General features: G+C 50.9%; 1 protein-coding gene across 1 annotated transcript in view; it reads left to right on the forward strand.

Annotated features, from left to right (window-relative positions):
• The window catches only part of RNF216 (ring finger protein 216), an 82820-nt gene extending 60653 nt beyond the window's left edge, over window positions 1–22167 (forward strand). Inside the window, exons 14-17 of the mRNA XM_063344289.1 lie at window positions 5900–5997; window positions 8537–8759; window positions 17796–17865; window positions 18510–22167. Of these exons, the coding sequence (XP_063200359.1) occupies window positions 5900–5997; window positions 8537–8759; window positions 17796–17865; window positions 18510–18829 (711 nt within the window). The 3' untranslated portion in view covers window positions 18830–22167. The remainder of the gene's footprint in view (window positions 1–5899; window positions 5998–8536; window positions 8760–17795; window positions 17866–18509) is intronic.
• Window positions 22168–22360: the final 193 nt, after the last annotated feature.

A 22360-nucleotide genomic window follows, 5' to 3' on the forward strand; every position in this document is an offset into this window, starting at 1 on the left:
AAAACCCCTAAGTTCTGTACAAGTTCAAAATAAGAGCTGTTTCTCGTACTCTGGTTGCACTATGGTACATGAGGATGAAATCAATGAGCAATTTCTTGTGCTAGCGGGTTTTCCACCTCTGACCAGCCATAGGGTGATAGTGATGCTGAGCAGCACTTCTTGCATGAAGCTGCAGATATTTTTTGCTCTGTAGGTCTCTAACCACTGCACCCAAACCAGCAGCTGATTTGGCCTTTTAAAGTCAAGCTCTGGGGAGGGGACAAACTTGCTTTGGTTTGGTATGTGTGTTTCAGGAACTTCTGAATTACCGATACGAGCTAGTCCTACTGACTCAGGCAAGCGTGGGGTGGGAGTTACAATGTGTTTCTGGTTCTCAGATTCTAATATAGATGACCCAAACCTCCATGGGAACTGGCCTGCCAGCATATCTCTGGTAGCAAAAGGGCATTGAGTACCTCCAGTGTCTTAAAGATGGGGAGGGAGTGCAATATGCTCAATTTAACAAGAACGTGCAAGACGGGAGGAATTGGTTGGGTGCATTGTTTTTGGTAATGATGTCCATAAAGGCTTTAATCAACCCAGCTGGTGGGTGCTGGGTATCAATGCATGTTTTCCTTATCCAGCTTTTACCTCTCCATCACTTGTAGGTCTCTATATTTACACCTTGACATGTTCTTACAGCCTAGTCCAAGGCTTGTGCCTTTGCTTTATCTCTTCCCGCAACCTAGAATAAACCATGGCCGTGCTAAGGAGAGGAGACTTCAGTTTTTCCCGGGTTTCTCTGAGCCTCTCGTCTCCTCCCGTGGGTCCCCGGGCCCGTGGCTGCTGTGTGGCCGGTGGCCGCTGAGCGGCAGCGCTGCCCGGGGAACAGCCCTGCCGGGGGACCCAGCCCGGCTCCCGGGGAGGGGCAGCAGCAAACCCACCCAGCTCCTCCTGGCCCCTCGCTCCTTGCCCCCTCGCCCATCCCGGGCACGGCGGTGGTTCCTCCACGCTGCCTGGATTTTGTGCATTTGGAGTTGGTACCTGCTGCCTGTCTCGCCCGTTGCATGTGGCGATGCCGGCGGCTCCGGGACCGGAGAGCTGCCGCAGCAGTTCGTGCTGGAAGGACTACTCTCCATACTGGGCGGTCGGGTACCTGTGGAGTTGGGGTCCCACTTCCCTGTGCTGTTTGTGTATCTCTAAAGAGGGTCTCGCACCAAAATGGATTGTCTCGGACTGGATTAGAACCTCTTTATCCTCTAGCTTAACGTATAGGAAATCCCAGAAACAGCCCTGAAGGAGTTTGCTCATGAGAGCTTATCCGTGCTTAAAGGTTGCATTCATTTAGCTACTTCTGCATCCATTTTTAGTTAAGGGCAGCGCAGCTTTATGGACAGTGGAGACTTTGTGGGAAGGAAGGCTGTGTGGTTCTTTGTTTTCCCATTAACTCGTCTGGTTGGGAATTGCAGCCCTTTAATTAAACCGGTGCAGTATGGACTGGCCCCGAGGTGCTATTCTAAGACTATTGCGTTCACATCTGCTTTTGGGTAAAACTTGGCCAGTTTGAGGTTAGCCTGCGCTATTGTCTGTCTAAAAGCAGGAAGAACCAGAGAATCGATCACCGGGGCTCCGTCCCAGCGAGCACCGAAGGGATACATGGCATGTTTTACCTCCCTCTCACTCCGAGCAGGGAGCGCAGCAGCCAGTGTCCCCCTGTGTGCCATCGACAGAGACCGCTGGAGTCAGCAACTCGCCCTTCCTGGGGGACACAGGGAGCCACACGGCGCAGCGGCGTAAGGATTTAATTAACCAGCATATGGAGAGCTAAGGCAAGCGCTGGACTCCGCTCAGAGCCACCGCTGAGAGCTGGAGGGCGGTGATGACAGCCCCGTCCATCCCCTGCTGGTGTTTAAGTCGAGCTTCCCCTCCTCCCTTTGCATTCTGCTCAACCGGTGAACGGCTTCGTGTAAACTCCTACAGAAGAAGCGGGCAGGCAGGAATGCCGTGGGCAGTCGGTCAGCGATCTGTGCCTATCATCTGATGTTTTTGTCCATGTGGCATTTGTTTGGGCTGGAACCAGGAAAGCCAGTGCATCTACGTTGCCGGCAGCGCATACGACAGCCTGGCTGTAGCCAAAAGGACGTGGAGGCTGGCAGGGAGAAGTCGGTTATTTGGGTTCCCCCCCACCCCAACCAAGGGCTGGACCTTGGAGACTTATTTTCAGTAGGCAGCAGAGTGGAAAAAAAAGTTTAGGCCGTCTCTTAAAACTGTATAATACACTGCAAATACCAGTAGAAGTGCTGAGGAAGGTGGTAGGTTCCCATAAAACACTCCCATCTACCTTCATCGGGTACAGGGACAATTAACAAGGATGTTTAAGGATTGTGATGCCTGTGCCAAAAGCAAACTGGTTGCCCTTAGCCAAGCTGGCCCTGAGCACAGAAAGCTGTGTATCCGCACCGCTGACCCTGGGAACAAAGGATCCTCCTGAACCCAAACATGTTTGTGTTAATCCCGGCTGCTTCCTGGCGGCCAGTGAGAGGAAACGGAGCCGCTACCTCTAACAGATGTACAGTGAGGAGATTACAGTGTGCGATTAAACACCCTCTCCATCACATCCTCCTCTCCGCCGTCCCAGCCCGCTGCATTAATGGACTGTCCCAGGCCGCCTGCCAAGCTCGGGCAGATGTAACAGGCAGCAGATACTTAATCTCCTGCCTCCATGCCTGGTTTGGAGCCGTTTGCTAATGCCAAGGCTTCTGCAAACACCCTGCCCCTCACCCCAAAAGCCTGGGCTGCGATCGCTGGACCTGCCTGCGAGAAGTGGGCTGAGGAGGAGAGACGTGCAGAGTTCACACCGTCCAGAAACAACAGATTTAACTGAAAAGCTGTTAAAACCTAAAGCAAAACGTGCTTTCCCACATCAGGTACCCCTTACACAAGTAGGCCAGGGTTTGCTGGTGGGTGAGGTGGTAGAGGAGAGGTTGGGCAGGGTCTCGGTTTGGGTGGACGGACTTGCTTCTCGGCTGTTAGGCTTGGAGTAGAAGATTTTGGGGCTGGAAAGGAGACATTCCCTCTTTGTGTGGGTTTTAGGCGCTGCCTTATATTGTGGTAGCCGGTCTTAGTGCCAAGTGCTGCTCTTACAATAGAAATCATCTAGGCTGCTTGCAAAAGCCCAGCCATCCTACTGTCTGTTTAGGTTAATTGATATGGTAATGGCAGAGTATGTTTCTTTATTGAACAAAAAGCTAGTTCTAAAATAAAAGAACCCCCTGTGGAAATTGTAGAGATCAAAATTGTCCTCGCGTGAGATGTGCAAAACCCTCATCAGCCGAGCAGGTTGGATTCGAGTAAGAGCGAAAATTTGAAAAGGTTGCTTTTATTTTCTTGGCGGGGGCTGGGACCTCAGTTATGGCACCGGAGCAGTTGCCTTTGTCTGAACCGTGGGCTTCCTCCCCGCTTTTTGTGCAAAGAAGTTCCTGTAACTGCCAACAATGTGCCATTGTCTTGGGTAGAACAAGGAGAGAAGTCGCATCGAGTTCTGCTAATGGCACATCTATTGTCCGGTTTTTTTCCCCTGCCTCTGTTCTGGAGAGGACGTGGCTTGGTCAGAAGCAGCACCAGGTGACACTGGGAGTTCGGAAGCCACGGGGACATCTCCTCGACGGGGTGCGTTGGAGCAGGCAGAGCTGCCCGTGGGTCTGCAGCTCCCCGTGGCCAATGTGTCTTGGGAGGCATCCCAGAAATGGGCACAGCTGCGATGGCACTGGAGAGGCAGAGAACGCGATACCTCCTACCTCATGCCATCCCAGTGCCTTTGGGAATCTGCCTCTCCGTGCCTCTTCCCTTTTCCTGGAGGTAGGAATTCCAACCGTTTGGCGAATATCAACGGCCTCAGCTCAAGGGAGGGCATTGTTTTCCAATAGCTGCAGCGGGCAAAGCGAGGGTGGTGGCAATAACAAAAGGCAAAAGGGAGTGACTTGGTACGAGAGTATAAGCGGCACCATCTGCTTCAGAAGGGCATCGTTTCTAATTCGGCAGCGAAGGGAGGCTCCTGGAGTTAAGTAATTGGGAATAGTAGGCTCCTGGCTGGAAAGTGTGCCAGCCCTTCTGGCAAAAAGCTGTTAAATCTTTGTTGCTGGCGTGTGAAAGTGGTTGTGTGTGGCAGGGCTCCAAAGACTTGTTTTTAACCCTTGATGTATGGAAAAAAAAAATCCAAAACCTACAGCCCTTTTGGTCTCGGGGATGGCATGTGCCCGGGTGTTGAGAATAAAAGCGGAAGGTGGGTCCTCATTGAGGTATGTGAATGACTCCAAGTCTGATCCTCCCGTGCCGATAACAGACAGACCTGGCCTGGAAACAAACGTACGCAAAATGGTGCCTGTTTTAACAGCTTTAGCAGGAAAACGCAGGGTATGATGAATGATTCATGAGGATCAATAGAACCAAGGCATTTACCGCCCCTTAAAACCAGTGCCTGCCTGCCAACGGGTGCGTTTGCAAGGTGAGAGATCACAAAATCCTCTGCTGAGGTTTTGGGATGGAGTGACACGCTTGGCTCTCCTCTTACTACAGCCCTTACCCTGCAGTCTGCAAACGTGTCTGGCTTTCCAGCCGGGACGAGGAGCCTTTAATTCTCCAGATGAAAGCACAAGCTGTAACGCATCTCCCAGCAAGCACAAATACAACCTAGTCAACATTTTGCACCCCCTCCTAGGGGTGGCTTCCTTGGAAGCTCTGGTCTCCATCCTGTTTGTCTGATTCGCGATCAAAAGAGTTTTGCTGCCTACGTGAGTCTTTAAGCAGTTATTTCTGTCGTATCTCATAGAAACGTCCAATTTCTTCATTAAAATAAAATGAAGGTAATGCAATCAGAAAAGATCTGTCTCTGCAGTTGTCATCCTTCACTGATAGTGCGACCAGAGCTGGGCAAAGCTCTTTTGGGACCTTCTTGGGTGTGGAGGGGACAGGAGGATGCTTCACAGCCATAGGGCTTTTCCTGCCAGGGGAAGAAAGTTGGATTTAAAAGCCTTGAGCCCTAGCCATCCTGCAGATGAAACAGTTGGATTGTGAAACGTGTACTTTTTCCAAGTTTGATTTGGATGTTTTCTAATCTTCCTCAAATTAAAGGAAAATCTCTTGTTTGACCCAAAACAAAATTATGTTTTCTTTGGCTAGCCAACCGAGAAAATCAACTCTAACTCTAGTCTTAGTCCAAGTTCCTTGCCAATAGTGCCTCCACAGCTCTCCCGCTCCACGCAGCTTTACCAGTCCCGGATTAAAGCCTCTTTGCGAAAGAGTTTACAACAACAGTAGAGTTCAGTCACTTGCTCTAAGTTTAGTTCAGCGACTCTGGTTAAATTCATAAATATTTGTTCGTGTTCCACCTCTGTTTTATGGACATTGGTCCACATCCTGCCTTTTTAATCTGTTTACTCGCACAAACTGCTTTAAGTTTATTTTGTGAGGTTTTAGAAAGCATAACATGGATTTGCATGTATGCATGGTGGAGCTGAGTTTTTGATGCAGATGCAAGGCTTCCATCGCCCGCTGAACTAGAAGCCCTTTGTATGAAGGGGAAGGATTTTGGCCAGGAAAGAGATGAACTTGGTGTCCTTTAGCACCGTGGTTTTGTCTCTGTTGTCTCCTTGGGGAGGTAACCAGTGAACCTGGTAGTGTTCCGTGAGTTTTAGCTGAACTAGGATTTAGAAACTCATTTCATACCTAGGTTCTTGTACCTTGGAAACCCTTTGGCTCCTGGTCTTGACAGAGTCATCGTGGGTGGAGGGCAGACCTCTCTACCATCCTCAACTGAGAACCTGCAGCGTGGTGGTGGAAGAGATGGGAATGTTTCCAACTTCTAATGCTGTTGGTGGTGTGCTGGGTCTTCACCTTCTTTAATACCTGTTATCCTCCTCAGGAAACATGTCGGAAGTGCCAGGGGCTGTGGAAGGAGCACATGAACCTCACCTGCGAGCAGCTGGCTGAGAAGGATGACATCAAATACAGGACGTCCATGTAAGTAAACCCCACAACCAGGCAAAAATGGGGAGGTGGATGAGCTTGTAATAGCGATACAGTAGACAGTACACTCTGGTGTGGAGGGGGTGAGAAACTACAGACTCACAGAGGCCCCAAAGTTCTGCTGGGTGTCACTACCTTCTGTCAGAGAGGTCCTAGGGCCATCAGAGCTGAGGGGTCAGGAGGCACCCAGGATGGGATTTCTTTCTGTGAAAGATACTTGGCAGCGGATCCAACTGGTAATTCGAGGACGTGGGAGAGTTGTCACCAGGCCAGCCAGTTCCTCTGGCTAGCCCAGTGTCTCGCAGGCTGGCACCTGGTCCCTCTCAGAGGTGAGAAACCACCATTAGTGTTGCTTTGGGGAGCGGGGGGGGCTGGGGGAGAAGGGAGGTGTTGTGCAGAGGCGGAGAAGTGCATTGACTCACAGTAAGTCATTATTACCCTTTGAAAATCCAGCCTGGTGACGAAGCGGGGTTTGCTCAGCTACTGCTTTCTGGCTTTGTGGGAGGGGATGTGTTTTCTTACAGAAGCTTGTCTCTGTTTCTAACTGGTTTGTAGAAATCGTTACGGAATGGAGTCGCATTTTTAAATCCTGAGGTATAAATCTTGAATGTTTTCCTAAAATCTTACAAAGTCTGATCTCTCCTATTGCTATAGTAAATGGCAAAATCCTCTGTCTTTAGGAAATAAGGGAAGGTTCATCCATGGAGCTGCGTGTCTGGTGCAGTCCGATGGGACTTGCCCATGTTGCCCAATCCTTTCCCCTCTGATTTAGAGTCTGTCTGGCACGAGGAGAGGCTGGAAAGCTCCACCATTGGGAGGCTGAATGACTGTAGCTTGCTCATCCCGCAGTCCCTAATTCAGAACAAAATCCTTTTACACGATTGATATGACCTTTTTTGTCTGCCACTCCTTTCCCTGTAGGAAAGAGGGGTGAGAGGGAAGAGGAACAAGTTGTCGTGTCCCTAATAAGGAAAAAAAAAAAACAGTTTCAGAACCTTTAGCAGGAACATTGCTGTGGATAGATGAGTCTTACTGTCTGATACAATAAAAAGCTTCCTTTTGAAGCCCTGTGTAAGGAAAGGGAAGCACAGCTGGAGTTCAGGGCAAACTTCCTGCCTTGCTCAAAGTTTCCAAAAAAAAAATTCTGCATCAGCAGCATCCTGTTGAGTAGCAGAGGGAAGAGCAGCTGCAGCTCAGAGGAAAGTCAGTCTCAAGTTGGTTTATGGGTTTTTTTTGTTGTTTTTTTTTCTGGGTCTCTATTCTTAGCCTGTCTCCAAACGCCTGGGTGCGGGTCGTGCCTGCCGTAACTGCGGGGGAGCTCTGGGTAGCCGCAAGGCAGCCGAAATTCCCACCTCACCGTTTCCCGCTCCTCCAGTTGTGCTGGCGGAGCGGTTTGTGGGGCTGTGCTGCCTGGTTTGCTGCTGTGATCCTCCTCTAAAGCACCTCCCTGTCGTCTTCCAAACATATATTGACTTTGCAGGTCGGCTGAAGTAGTTGGGTGGAGATGCCTGGCTAAGGAACATCATTCCCCACTGTCAGGTCAGCGCAGCCAGAGAACTGTGCTTCCCTGGATGAAAACACAGTCTTTTTACTCTCCTGTCATCGGATTTCACTTCTAGGTTGTGAATTAAATTGTAACGTGATCTCCAGCGGTCAGAAAATTGGCCCTTAGGATGACAACTTATATTCTTAAGTCTTTTAATTAAATGACCCAGGCTTTCCTCCATTTCTGTGCCAAAACAGTATTGCCACGAGCTGAGCCTTTGCACTGGAGCGCGTGTCGGTGCCAGGATGTCTCATGGGGACAGGGACTCTGCTTTGTCCTCGATTCCCATTTGTGCTCCATTAGAGTAAAACCCGTCTCCTGAACCCTAAAGTAATAACTTCTGGAAAATGCATGTAGGGAATCTTAAGAGAAGGGGGAAAGCCCAGTCTCTGTGGGGAAAGATGTGATTATTTTTCAGTTACTGATTTAAATTTAACAAAAACCAAATAAATGTGGAACATAGCAGCCAGGGTTGGGGTGGGGGGAAAAAAATATATGGTCGTGGCAACTTTGTAGCCGGAGCAACAGGCAAACATAAAAACTAGCTAGCAGATGACAGCCAAGGGTTTGCTTTTCCTGAACTTTATCTCCTGGGCTGTATTTCTCCGCAGCCAAGTCAAGCATCCGTGTGCCCTTTGGCCCGTCAGCTTACAGCTTAAATTCCTCCCAAGCCAGAGCCTGGCGCTGCGGCGTCTTGGCTCGCGTGGAAACCAGGATCGGGTCTGCAGCATGCAGCCAGTGATTGACTTTCTTTCACTTAATTTGTTCTTGAGTTGCCATGGGTTGGCTCCAAGTGGAGCTGAGCCCAGACCTCCTTGGAACAGCGGTGGACCGTGGGGATGGCGTAGGAGGGACGAGGAGGGGGAGAGATGCTGGGAAAGGGGAGGGGGTTAAAGCATCACTGGGATAGTGTAATAGGAATTTTACCGCAGGCTGGCAACTGCAAACATCCCTTCTCTAATTCCTCTCCCTCCTCTTGCATTGCAGAGAAGAGAAAATGACAGCCGCCCGAATTAGAAAATGCCACAAGTGTGGGACTGGCCTAATTAAATCGGAGGGTTGTAACCGCATGTCCTGCCGTTGCGGTGCTCAGATGTGCTACCTCTGCCGGGCTGCCATTAACGGGTACGACCACTTCTGCCAACACCCCCGGTCGCCCGGGGCTCCCTGCCAGGACTGTGCAAAGTGCTCTCTCTGGACAGACCCCACAGTAAGTAACGAAGGACTTTTGTGAATGATTCGCGCCCTGATTTCAATTACCGTTCCATGCCAGCGCATTGAAATACATGCCTTCCACCAGAGGAAAACGACTGTTTTTAGGCAGCACAACTTTTTTCCTTTCCCAAGGCAGCTAAAAAACACACTGGAAGCCTACATCAGCACAGAGTCACATCTGACCACAACTTGGAAGGAACTGCTGTTGCTTTAGGGAAAAACAGCTCCTGTTAGACGAGGGCTTTGTTTGGAAGTGCTCTGAGAGCTGTTCTGGGGAGCGGGGCTTGTGGAAGGCGCTGGTGGGGAGCGTGTGCTGGCACCAGGCTCGGTAGCAGGCGTTGGGATTACTGGGACTCGTTCCTAGTTGTGCAGCTGAGATGCTGGTTGGGACGGCTTTGCGTCTGGAGGCAAAGGGAGTCCCGTCCTTTTGGTGCCCAGATCATTTGCTTGCTCTGCGAGTCCCTTTGCAGAGAGAGAGAGAGAGAGAAAACTGCCTGCAAACAACCGTCCAAAGTTACACTTGGGTCCGTTCTCACGGCTGTTATCAACAACTGCAAAGGGAGAGCTGAAGCACAGTCTGTGCTGTGAGGGAAGCTCTAATAACTTAATACGGCTTATAGCTGTGACGAGCATGGGAAAACTCACTGCAGCATCTCTGTAAATAGAGGTCTTCAATACTAGAAATCCGGAAGGAGCGTAGGTAGGAGCAGGAATTGAATTTCCTGATTTCAGCCATCAGTAGAGCAACGCGAATGTGGATCTGCCTTCCCAGGGCTTGTCTGAGCTTTGTTTTTCCCAACGCTTCTTTGTCTCCGGCTGCTGCGGCTTGCCAGAGGCTGGTACCAGCCCCTCTCTCTGCAGGTGATATGCGCAATTCTGCATTTACATGGAGCCAGGGAAAAGCCACTCTGAATCTCTCCTTCCTACCTGCGGGCTCTTGGGCATCTCCCAGCAGGATCCAAATCAGCGTAAACTTCCTAATCCTCTGCTTTCCTGCCTTTATTCCCTGCCTTATCCTATCCATGCGAGGCGTTAAACTAAGCAGAGACACCTCCTTCTCAGCACCCCTGTGGTGTTTCCGACACCTGGCTACGCGCTTCCTGGATTCCTGTCCCACTCCTCCCTGATTTCCACCAGGATGCGATTCAGGGTTCGGCAGCGCTGGCATCCTTTGTTCCCATCAGGCTGCTGATTGTCCTGGGTGATGGCATTTGTTCAGAGCCAGAGAAAACATGAGGCCTCTCAAAAAAGCTCATACTGTACTTTAAAATAAATAAATAAATAAGCAGCACAAAGAGTGCACTGTCACCAGGCCCTTTCCAGCTCTCTAATTAACCACTGTTGTGGCAAAGAGAAATTTCCCACCGTCAGCAAAGAGCTGGCACTGCCTGCTCTTTTTTTTTGTTGTTGTTTTCCCTTGTGGATGACGGAGCACTGGTGGGCTGGGGAGTTGAAGTTGGGTGACTGACCTTGATGCAGTGCTAAGAATAACATGAAACTCAATTGTTTGCTTCTAAGGCTGAAATGACGGATACCTGTGTGCACTGTCCCTCTTCGTAAGGGGCTTAGTGACACTATCCCAGTGACACCTGGGCGATCTGCGCTCTCGTGTGGGACGTAAGCAGGGGTTAACATGGTAGGTGTGAAGAAGGAGGGCCACAAAAATGATCAGAGGCTGGAGCACCTCTGCTATGGGGACAGGCTGAGAGAGTTCGGGTTGTTCAGCCTGGAGAAGGCTCTGGAGAGACCTCATAGCAGCCTTTCAGTACTTAAAGAGGGCCTACAGGAAAGATGGGGACAAACTTTTTAGCGGGGCCAGTTGCAACAGGACCACGGGTAATGGCTTTAAACTAAAATACAGAAGATCTACACTAGGTATAAGGAAGAAATTTTTTGCGATGAGGGTGGTGAAACACTGGTCCAGGTTGCCCAGAGAGGTAGAAGGTGCCCCATCCCTGGAAACATTCCAGGTCAGGTTGGACGGGGCTCTGAGCAACCTGATCGGGTTGAAGATGTCCCTGCTTATGGTGGGCAGGTTGGACTAGATGGGCTTTAAAGGTCCCTTCCAGCCCAAACTATTCTATGATTCTGTTCTAAGAAGGGGAGTGAATGTGAATCTTGACATGGGGATATGAAAGAGCAAAAGGCTGTTGTATGAGTAGTGTCTTGTCGTTTGTCAGGGATGATGTCCGTCCAAGGGATTACCCCATCCCACCTCTGCTGGATGCTGCATTGGCATCTTCTTGTGCCTTTCTCCACTCCCCTGTTTCCTCTTTTGGCTAAACTTACTCTGTTGAAGTCAGTAAACAGCTGATGCTGCGCGTATAGGAAGAGAGTATCTGTTGTGGGCTTGCACGTGTTTGCAGCCATGCTCTGCGTGCGTGCGAGTACAGGGAGGACAAGACTGGGTCGTCTTGTCACCCATGGAATTAGCAGCCCATCGCTTAGGAGCCGGTGTCCCTCTCCCTGGATTAGGCTTTGCTGACAAATAGGGAGGGCACACGGGTGGCACCAAAGCCCGGCTTCCAGAGGGTGATAGGATGTTTTTGTTCTGATTTCTGATATATTCATGTACACCCTCAACTAGAACCTTCTCCACAGCAGACCAGTGCCGTAGTCACAGCACCATGGTCTTGTCCACTGCATTTCACGGATGTAGACTTCAGCTTTCTGTCAGACCTGGATAATTTCACACCTTTGTGAAGGATTTGGTTTGGGTCTAACTGCCCATTATTTAAGGCAAAATTCAGGTTTCTTTAAAATAGGAAATGTTTGTTCTTTTCCAAATTTTTAACGTTTTCCGAGTCTGAAATGATTCTTGCAAAAGTATAAGTAAACCTATTCATTAGCTTGGGTTAAAAACAAATTAAAGACAGTCCTTTAGGAACTGCAGCATCTGTTAGTCTTTGTCTCAAATGATCTTGAGAGAGTAAAGCAGACGCTTCAAAATTTCCCATAATAAAAGGTTAGTTAAAAATCTTGTCCCTATGCTGTAATCAGCCTCGAGTCTAATTTAAAAGTATTGGTGCATTATTTGCTGGCTCGAAGACAAGCTGCAATCAGGCTGCGGTCAGCAGCTTCCAGGCTGGCGGGCGGTAATCGCTTAATCACTGCGTTTCTTCTAGAGCTAATCGGTGCCCTGCGCCCCTGGAGGGTCCGAACACGGGCCAGGAGCTCTTGTCGCTAAGCTGCTTGGCCAAAAGTCCTCCTGTGCCTTTTCTCCAGCCCGTGCTGGCTTCGGCTCCGCTCGCCCAGACGTTGCTGGCTGCAGGAGGGGCTGATGCAATATTGCCAGCGACAAAGCTCGGGACGCAGCGGTGAGAATTGGCTGGGCAAACAGCAGGCTCTGGGATGCGGGGGCTGCGTTTTCCCTCGTTTCTAAATATCTATAGGAAACCTGGGACTGATGTGTGCTTTTTCGCCGGTTTGTACAAATCCCGTGATGCAATTTGACTCATGCGTTCTGCCTGTTTTGGTAAACCAGGTTCTGCTCTCGTCTGTATTATTTTTAATTTAATACTCATTTTTGGACTATCAATAATACTGCATAGCGGCTTTTTTGGCTTTAAAGTTTAAGATGTTTTCAGTAAACTCTTAAAACACTCCCAAATGCCCATCATTAAAGTTCAAAGTGGAAAACTAATCATTTTAAGGTGCTTGCAATTATCCCTCCTTCTAGCGTTGTAAACAGATGATGTTGAGCGAAGAGTGTGTAAAACTTCAAATGCACTAAGGAAATGCATGAAGTGCAGAGCGCTGCCTTTAGGATTTGGAGGGGGGGGAAGCACCCCTAAATTTAGGGTGTTGCTTGTATTTATTTTTTTTTTTTACCGTGCTATAAAATGCCTTAATCATAAGCATACACTTAAGCCGCGGTATTCCCAGAAAAGCCATCCATGTGGAATGCCTGGTGCTAAAATAACTCTGCGTTTCTGAAAACGCCAGCGGGTGCTTCGTCCCCGTCCTGGCCCCCCTTTTTCCTGCAGCACTGCGGATGCCCCGTCCCAGTTACAGCGCAGCCCGCTTTTATCCCCGGCTTTCCTGCAGCAGGGAGGGACGCGCTGGAGACAGCCCATGCCTGGTCTTGCTCAGCCTCTCCGCAGCTGATCTGGGAATGATTTGAAACAAAAACCCGTAGTCCTTTGGAAGCCTCCGTTGTGCAGGGGGGGGAAAAAAAAAATCATTTCAAGTTTATTAGGAACGGCTGCGGCCACACGTACGTGGAAAAAGAAAGCAGTAAAAAGCCAGGAAAGGGGGAGGCAGTGGTGGCGAAGGCACTTTCTAAAGACAGGGGAGGGGTTGGGCAGCCCAGAAATAGTTACCAGGTCTCTTGTTTTCCCTCTTTCAGGAGGCGGGCAGCCTTTTCCCCGTGACACTTAATAATTAAAGATAACGAGAAGCACACGGTAGATAAAAACAGAGCTTTCAAAAGCTTTTGTGCATGGGACTTTTGTTCTGGGCAGAGGAGGTTTTATTTGGGGGGGAGATTGTCTCTATGTGACTTGCGGAGCTTTTGTCTCCTTTGCTGCTGTATTTTCTTGTTCCCCATGGGCTGGTTGTTTCTCCAGAGGCTTTCCCTGCTTGCAGGGCTCTGCACGGATGCTGGACGTGGCTTCTCCGTACCAGCGTTGCTGAAAGGAGCCTCCCTGCCATGAAAAGGTGCCTCGCTTAGCAACCCAGCCCAGCTCTTTACTTAATCCAGCCACGGACCCAGCCATCCTTTCTGCTGTGATTGGCTCCGTGCTCGCCGCATTCCCTGGATTCAGTGGGAGAGGGCTGAAAGGAAAAGCCTCCTCCACCCCCAGATCCTTTCACGGGTTGGGGATCGCAAGGGCAGGCGCTCAGACTGGTGAATTGTCTCAGGGACGAACATTTTTTTTTTTGGCTACGGGACTGGGGCTGGTTCCTGCAAAGAGCATCCTGCTGTCGGGTTTACAGCGAAGCTGGGTCCTTTTTACCGCTTTAAAATGCAGCTGCTATTAATAACCGCGCTTGCTTTCTGCAGCGTTTGCAGATAAGAAGGGTGAATACGTCTCCTAGATCCTTTGCATTTTTCTCTTGGCCACCTCCCTTCTCCCGTGATGCATCGGAGCTTGGGGAAGGGCCACGCTGTAGCATCGCCCTGCATTTTCTCTCCCAGGAGGAGAGCCAAGTTACAGCCATGCTCAAAAACCACGCGGGCTGGCCAGTGCTGAGACCCCCCCAGGGTCTGGGGGGTTGGGGTGGTTTTTTTCTTTTTCCTTTTTCCTTTTTCTCTCTCTCTTTTTTTTTTTTTTTTTTTTTTTGCTGTAGGCAAGGCAGCTGACAGGAAGATGACTGTTAACTTGACAAGATAAATCCCTTCAATCTGCACAGCCTGCGAACAGGCTATTAAAATTATAATCTAATCCTTTATTAAGGGACTTGAACCCGCTCAGGAAAACGGACACAAGAGGCTTTTGAAATTGTACCGCAGCCTCCACCCCGTGTGACATGAAATGGGTTTTTTTTTTTACCACAACAGCCAGCCATTAGTGCGCTAATGAAAACTTAATTTTTGGGGTGGATGCTTTACCCCTGGATGAGTCTGTCATCTCTCTCCAATTAATTGTGGAATCAAAAAAAAAAACCCAGCCTTTGCTTCCCAAAGAATTAGCGGTGTTTTGCAAAAATCACTATTGTACATGGTGAATATTTGCAGGACTGAGACTCGTTTTTTAATTCTGACCTGTCCCAGTACGATGTGTAATAGCCAGGACTTGTGGCATCAGCTTTCCTTCACAAATATCCTAAAATTACCTTGCTGTGCACATATCATCAAATTTTTTGTTCCATCTGGGATGTGGGTCTTTCGGAAATGTGCAGCACAGTTCAATACCTGCAGTATTCCTCACTTGCCAAATTTAATATCAGCTGCTTAAACAGGAAGGTGCATATCGCGTAGTGTATTTTTGTTCTTTCTGTGTTAATGGATACCAGTTTTTCAGAAATACTGATGCGAAAAAAAAATTCAAGGCAAGGCTTGGTATGTGGGATTACGTATAAATATTTCTTAACCTTCCACTGTGAGAATACACTTTTATCAGCAGAGAAGCAACAGAGCTGGTAACTTCTGTTCTCGGCGATGGGGTTTGTTGTGCCCCTGCTGTGATTTGCAGTCGCAGAACGAGTAGAGGACTCGTCATCCCGATCCGGGTCTGTTCTTGGCAGGTTTTTTTGCATCCAAGGTGTGCTGCAAGGTGTCCCCCCCGCCTTGAAGACTAAGAGTGAATGGGGTTGAGGAGGGATCTCTGTCCGCTGCGTTTGAGGCGATGTGTTTTATGTTGCCCTTGCGAGATGGACGTCGTTTTGGAGAGCTGGCAGATGGGGGTTTGCCGGTCGGCGTTTCCCCGGCGCTCGGGGAGCTGCGGTAATTGAAGCCAGCATCACCTCGGGTGCGCGTGCAGCTGGCTCGCCAGCCCCAGGGGCAGATGGCTTTGTCGATCCGTCATTAGCGTGGAGGTCAGCTGCAGTTTAAACTGGGCGGGAGGCGGGGGGGGCGCAGATATCGAGTAGCCCTGGATGCTGGAGGGTCTTGGAAAGTTGTGTTGTTGATGCGTCCAATTCCCCAGACTGACCGGTATCAACCATCAGGGTTTGCAGGAGCTACAGCATCACGGGTGATGGCGGAAGCATGGTGATGTTCCTGGAAAACTATTTCAGAGGGTTAATCCCAGACTTAGACTAAAATAAAAGCTGCTTTTTTTAAGTTCAAAGGGACTTCTGCATGTTTCTAGGCTTTAAGGTGAGGTTTATACCTTTGTGTGAGGGAAGGAGATAGGGTGATCTTGTTCAGTTGAGCTTAAAATACGGTTCTTACTTTTCATAGAACTAAAAAAAAAAAACCTTCAGGTGCGTATTTTCCAGTAAGCGGCACTAAGATGGGAGAGGCGGCTGCCTCCATTTCCAACAGCATTGCGAAAAATATTCGGTGAAGAAAAATATTAGAGTCTTGAAGCTTTGGGGCCACCCTTGGAGAGCACTGCTCGGGCAGCAAAAGCGCGGAGGATGTTTGGTTGCCTGTTGCGGATCATGCCCAGGTTGTTTTCCAGCCAGGGAATGTCGCAATCTGATACTTGGGGGGTAATTAGAAGTTCTGTTAAAGGCTTGGAAGAGCCATTCTTCAGCGGTTTTTATGGAGATAGATAGGCTGTAATTAACAGTCCGTGGAAGCAGCCCGCTTGGAGGGGAAGAAAAAAAAAAAGCACATCCTGGAAAGTCTTCATTTTAACCATTGACTCACAGAATAATAAAAGGGAGGGAAGTTTTGAGTTTGATGGCTTTCTGCAGATTAAGATAACTTCGTTCTCCCAGGAAAGCCTTATCTGGTGGCAGGAGGAGGGCACATCTTAGCAAGCTTCCCCGGTGTCGCTGCTAGACATGTGCAGGACCGTGAGATTGGAATTGGGAAGCTGGCTAGACTTAAAATAATTTTAACGTAGCTGCACACATGAAGCATATTTCGAATTTAGTCCCAGAACACTCTTCAAAATAGAGGATATTTTCCACATTAGGAGTGTTCAGGAAGAAATTTATGGGGTTTGGCAGCACTGGAATTAGGACGAATAAAACAAAGCAGAGTCTTGCACGTTGTGGGGTACGTGGGGCTTGGGGTTTCCCTCCCGCTCCAGCGTTAGTGCTTGCAGATGAACTGCTGAAGCAAACCCAGTGCTCCCTTGTGTGCAGGCAGGCCCAGAGTGCCTGACGCAGGTGGTGTGTGTCATCATCCAGCAGCTCCTCTTCTTGGCCTTCTTCCCTAACAACAAACATCAAGGGGACGAACACTGTCCAGGAGGCTCAGCTATTCTCATTCCTTTTCCCAAAGCGCCAGGTAGCGTTTCATCCCAAAGGGCGCGAAGCGGCAGCAGGTACAACCCTGCAGAGACCGGGAGGACCTCTGTGGCCATCGCTGCACATATGGCCAGCAGAAGCATCTGCTGCCTGGCACTAAAAGGGAGTTGTTTCTTTAGTTCTTTGGTGTGATGTTTGTTACCCGAATGCTGTTGCATGCTGTGGTGCAGTGAAGAAACTCATTTGTCAGAGCCGTTTGCGGGAGTGGACAGTTGAGGCTGAAGCACGAGTCGGGGTGATTCTCTGGTTTCATGGGGTGATTCTCTGGTTTCAGCGCTAGCATGGCCTTGGGTAAAGCCCCAGAGCTGCCTGGACCATATGGGCTGTCGGTGCCTGTGGCCATCCCTCCCGGCAAGCTTCTCCTAGCTCAGAGGTTTCACAGTCTTCTTCCAGGGCTTTGTCCATCACACTCCCTTGATCTAGTAAAAGGTGTTGTAAATGCCGTCTCTCTACATCCCTGCAGCCACCTGAGGCTTCACTGCGTTGTTTGGTCTCACTGCTGCTCCGTTGGGTTGAGAAAACCGAAGATGGTGAGAGGCAGAAGGGCGCTTTCAGTTTCTGGCTTGTCCTTGTGTTCTTGTCGAGCAGCAGGTCTGAATATTCTTGCTATAACCTCTCCACAGACATTAAAGAAACATACTGCGATTTATGCCCTCCTCGGAGTTACAGATAAGATCTAAATGGCCTCGTCACAGCACCGTTTAGCTACTAGAGCCAGGATTTAAGTTGTGTTAATTCCAGCTGTTGGGCCAAAAACTCTAGAAGTGCTAGCGGAATGTAAATATTTAATAGACTATTGCCATTTAAAAGATTAACAGCTCTCCAGCAGCTCTTCGGGTGGGCGGAGCTGAGTCGTAGTTCTCTGGTTTCCGTCAAGTCAATGAATTTTAGCACTGATCTCCCCGGAAAGCTGAGCCGAGCCTCTTAGTCGTATGCCATAGGGTAGCGGTGGCTCTGGGCAAGTTACCCGTGCTGCGATCCCCCATCGCAGCCGTCATTCTGACTAAACCAAGGTCAACCCCAAACGACGACAATTCGGCTCAATTTGCCTTTTTATTCCCATGCAAACACGTGCTGAAAAGAAAAAGCAGCGTTGAGAGAACAGAAGGTTGCCGCAGCAGGAATTAGCCCACTGACTCTTTGATACTCCTGTGATTTCTAGGAAGACGATGAGAAGATAATCCAGGAGATTCAGAAAGAGGCTGAAGAGGAGCAAAGGAAGAAAAATGGAGGTAAGTTCACAGTCTGTGCTTCGAGGTCAAACTGGGGACATCAGGAGAGCATAGGGTTCCCGGCTACCGACAGGTGTCTGGATCTTCGTTGGATTCTTCCCACGGCCTGGCTGCGTGCAGGCTTCTCCGCGTGTTGCTGTGCTGCACCAAGCATCTCCCAGGTCTTGCTCCAGAGAGAGGTGGAAGCCATCACCCAGTTCCTCCTGGGAACCGCTCTAGCTTCAAAGTGCTGTTACTTGCAGGCTTTAGCTGGGACTGGGGGGAGACACAAGGCTTGTGTCCAGCTATAACCTGGCGCTGGGTGTCATGGATGCACAGACCTGTCTCCTCTCCGCTTGGCAAGGTAGTTGAACCGTAACCTCTGTGGTGGGGGGCACAGGGGCATGTAAGGGGCTGCCCCACACCCCTGCAAAAGGGCACGTTCCCCCTGTGCGGTGTGGTATGGATGAAAGGAGCCAACCTGGAAAGCTGGTGCTGTGTTCCGGGACGGCTGGAGCGTGGAAGGGACAAGCAGTGACGGTGTAAGGTCCTTGAGGAACGTGCTGGGGACAGGGGATGCTGACTGCAAATGTAAGACTATGGGCCAAGCTTGGTGAGTTCTTGTTTGTGACACTGAGCGGTTCTTTTCTCTCCTCCCTCTGCAGAGAACAGCTTCAAGCGGATCGGCCCCCCTGCGGAAAAGCCCATGGAGAAAATCCAGAGAATTGAAGTCATCCCCAGACCTGTTCCTCAGAACCTCCATCAACCCCGGATGCCCCCTTATCCCTTCGTGCACCCTCCCTTCCCCCTGCCCCCTGTCCGTCCCCTGTTCAATAACATCCCCCTCAACATCGGCCCCATCCCTGCCCCCTACGTCCCCCCGTTGCCTAACATGAGGGTGAACTATGATTTTCCTCAGATCAATGTCCAGCTGGAGCACAACTTGCCTATGCACTTTGGCCCTCAGCCTCGACACCGGTTCTGACCTGGTTCAAACAGCACTTGGCGTAGAGTCACGGCGGGCGAAAGCCCCCCCCCGGTAACATCTTCCCCCTCTCTGCTCCTCTCGGTTTAGCCAGCTGCAAGGGGACCTGCTCTGACTCGCGCGTACCTGCACCGCACCCCCCTTTAGGGCTTCTCTCAACCTTTGCAATCCAACATTTCAACCTGTGCTGCACCAGGGCTTGGTGCTGCGTTGCCGGCGTCTCTCCCTACGTTGGGCATCCAGATATTTTTATTTGACAAAGCCTGTTCAGGCAGCTGTTGGGAGGGAAAGCGAGACTCTGTGGAGCGCGGGGAAGCAGCCGTTCCTCGGGCACTTTCCTAAAATCCTGCCTTCCTGCTGGCCGGAGCAGCTGCTGCGCAGGCAAGTGAGTCTTGGGGGAAGGGAGGAGGGATTTGGCACCTGAATAAAACCTTCAGGAACAAGGGAACGGGAGTCAGCTGCCCAGTGAGGCACGAGGCTGGGGTTCCCGTGTTCTCCAGCATCCCTGTAACCCGCTGGCACCTCCCAGCAGAACTAAATTGTTCAAACCCAAGAAAATCTAGCTTTTTTTAGCATTTCTCACTGCGCAAGCGGAGCGAGGGGATGCAGCAGCCATCTCGTTGCTGAGATCTCGGTAGGGAAGCCCAGAACCGTGTTCTGTCTCGGGGCTTTAGCAAGTAGCAGACGACTTGGGCGCTCTCATCCTTGGCCGAACTGAGCTTGCCCCCTTTGAAGGGCTCAGGTTTTCCCCCCGGCCCCACAACCCCGCCGAAGTCATCCCAGATTGCCCCCTGCTTCTGGCAGCGCTCCTCGAACAGCCGGTGGAAGCACCCGCAGACTCATTTGCACCCTCTATTGCAACAACTGCTTGGGCAAATAAATACGCGGTTAGCTGCGCAGGCGGTGGTGCGTGCTGTGTGTTGTGGCAGAAAAATTAGGCAGAAGCGGCGTAGCCGTGCGGGCGGCGGGGAGCCGGGACCCCCCCTGAGCTGAGCCCCCCGCAACCCATCGGGCAGCTGGAGCCTTCTGCTGCTGGAAGCTGGCTGCTTCCGCGGCTGCTTGAATTCTGAAAACGTGTGTTTCGGCTTAATTGACTTTCGGAAAAGCGTGTTTAAAAGGGCAACGTATCGCTGGGCTTAGGAAGCGAGGATTTAGGAAAAGCAAAACTTCCTTGGAAGAAGCCGGGGGGTGCAGTTGCTGGGCGGCGGGAGGAGCGTTGGCACGAAGCCCTTTCCCCGCAGCCCCCGGCTGTGCTGGCTGGTACAGGCCCCCTCTAGAAAAGAAAATGGTTGGAGAGGAAAAAGATCCTCCTCCCAGAAACGCTGGACGAGTTTTCAGCAGCCCAGTTGTGCTGCCGTTCCCCGAGTGGTCGGGTCTGGGCTGCATCCTGCTCCATCCCGCTGGGAACCCGCTCCCTGCGCTTCTCCTCCCGCTGTCCCCCCCCACTCCCCCATATCTGAGCATCCAGGTGTCTTTTGGTTTTATTTGATTTCAGGTAAGCCTCGTGGCTTCTGCCAAAGCCTTGTTCGCAGCTCTGCGTCACCGCCCTGGGCACGGCATCCCCTCCGGCAGGCGGTGGGCGCGGGGCTGTGGGTGGGATGCTCCCGGAGGAGAGGCAGCGTCCGCCGTGGCCAGGGACAGCATCTGGGGACTGTTGTGCCCAGGAGGGTCTCCCAGAGGGGACTTCCACGCGTTTTTGGAGCTGAGTCAGCAAATTTCTCCACTCTGCGGCATCACCTGTGGGTTGAACGTACCCTGCGGAGTGCCGTGTCCCAGCTCCTCAGTGCGGTGGTCTCTCTAGCGTTAATAACCAGGTGGTGTCCCCCTGCTGCTACCGTTTGCTTTTTTTTTAAAATTTGTATTTATTTCAGGAAGTAGTCAGGGGGCTGCAGGAACTTACGGCTTGCTGCTCGGTGGGGTTTTAGCCGGGTTTAAATCCAACCTTGTACCGAGTGATTCCTGCAGTAGCCGGGAGCTGGGTGTCCCGATGGGTTTGGGAAGGGCTGCGTTGGGAGAAAATGGACCCCGGTCAGAAGAAGCGCGGGTGGCTTCCACAGACGGAAAGGGAACCCTGGGGATTTAATAGCCAAGATATCGTGGGCTCAAGGGCTGGCTTGGATGAGGCCTCCAGGCTTTCTAGAGCAGGTGCCTTTCTCCAGCAGCGTGGTGGTGGTTGTCCCCCAGCACCGGGCTGTGCCAAGGGGGGTGAGGCGGTGGCGGTGGGTCGGGCAGCAGGGACACAGCTCGGCTGCTGAATTGGTGGCCCAAACTCTGAAGGAAAGGGGAATTGTCACACAGAGCTCCGTGGCTGGGGGCACGAGCAAAAACCGATGGTCTAATCCCATCTGTTGGCGTGTGTCGAGAGATGGTGGGCGTCAGGAACTCAGCCTTGGCAGAGGGAAGTGCTGGCGGGAGCGAGAGGGATGGAGAAGGTCGGGCAGAGGTGGCGAGGGGAGGTTGGTGTCGCTGCTCCGTCCTCCTGCTTGGGATGTGAGGGTCTTCTGCTGGCGTGGCGCAGCGGTCGCGGTCCTGGAGGAGCCCAGTAGATGCAGGGGGGAGAGGACAGTTGTCACATTGTCCCCTGCAAAACCATGAGCTGATTCGTGTCTGAGAGAGGGGAAACCGGTGCTTGGTCTGTGACGGGGAGCAGCCCCGAGCGATGGGCCGACACTGGGCTCCTGGTGCTGCTTCTCTCCGCGAGAAAACGCCCTTTTCGCCAAAAATTACCCCGCAGCCAAAGCGCGCGGCTGCTCCTCCCCGCTAACCCCGGAGACCTCGAGGTGTGGTTTCTGATAGCGCTCGGGTCTCTTGATTTATTTAAAAAAGGGAAAAAAATACCACGCGAAACTTACTGCGCAACCGCCAGAGCCATCCGTCCTCTCCTCTCCGACGCCTGCGTCCCCTTCTCCCTCCTGCCCCGCTGTCCTCGAAACCGTTTGTCCTTTAGAAGGGGACAGGGAGGCGGCCGGGCCGGGGGCCACCCCGTAACAGGTACTTCTTAGGGTTAATTGCAGTGTCCCGTTTTACTTGCCTTAAAGGTGGAGAGAGAAACTTAGTATTTGCACTTAGCAAAACGTTATATTAAAAGAAAGGAACCCTGTAAAGATGTGCATGTTCTGCAACTTTGTATAACAATAGCCGAAAATAAATAGGTGGTTTATTAAAAAACAAACAAAAAAAACCCCAAACAAACAAACAAAAAAAAAAACAAACTCAAAAAGAAAACAAAAAATATTTTTCTTTACCTCCCGGTAGTAAACTTGTTCTAATATTCTGTGTGTAAAAAGTTCCTGTATTATATTGTAATTTGAATTTTTTTGTAAATAAATTTGTGCACTCCGGCCTTTACTTCTGTGTTTTCGTTACAGCCGAAATGTCTCGTTACAGCCGAAACCTCGTCCTTCCAGCCCGGCCGGGGCCGATGCCGGGCAGGAGCAGGGAGCGGGGGCGAGCCGGCGGGACGGCTGTGCCAGAGCTCAGCCCGCGCGGGTGCAAACGCCGCGAGTTGCAAGGCAAAAACCCATCTGACCC

Source organism: Chroicocephalus ridibundus, chromosome 8 (genome assembly GCF_963924245.1).
Source record: "Chroicocephalus ridibundus chromosome 8, bChrRid1.1, whole genome shotgun sequence".
NCBI classification, from domain to species: Eukaryota; Metazoa; Chordata; class Aves; order Charadriiformes; family Laridae; genus Chroicocephalus; species Chroicocephalus ridibundus.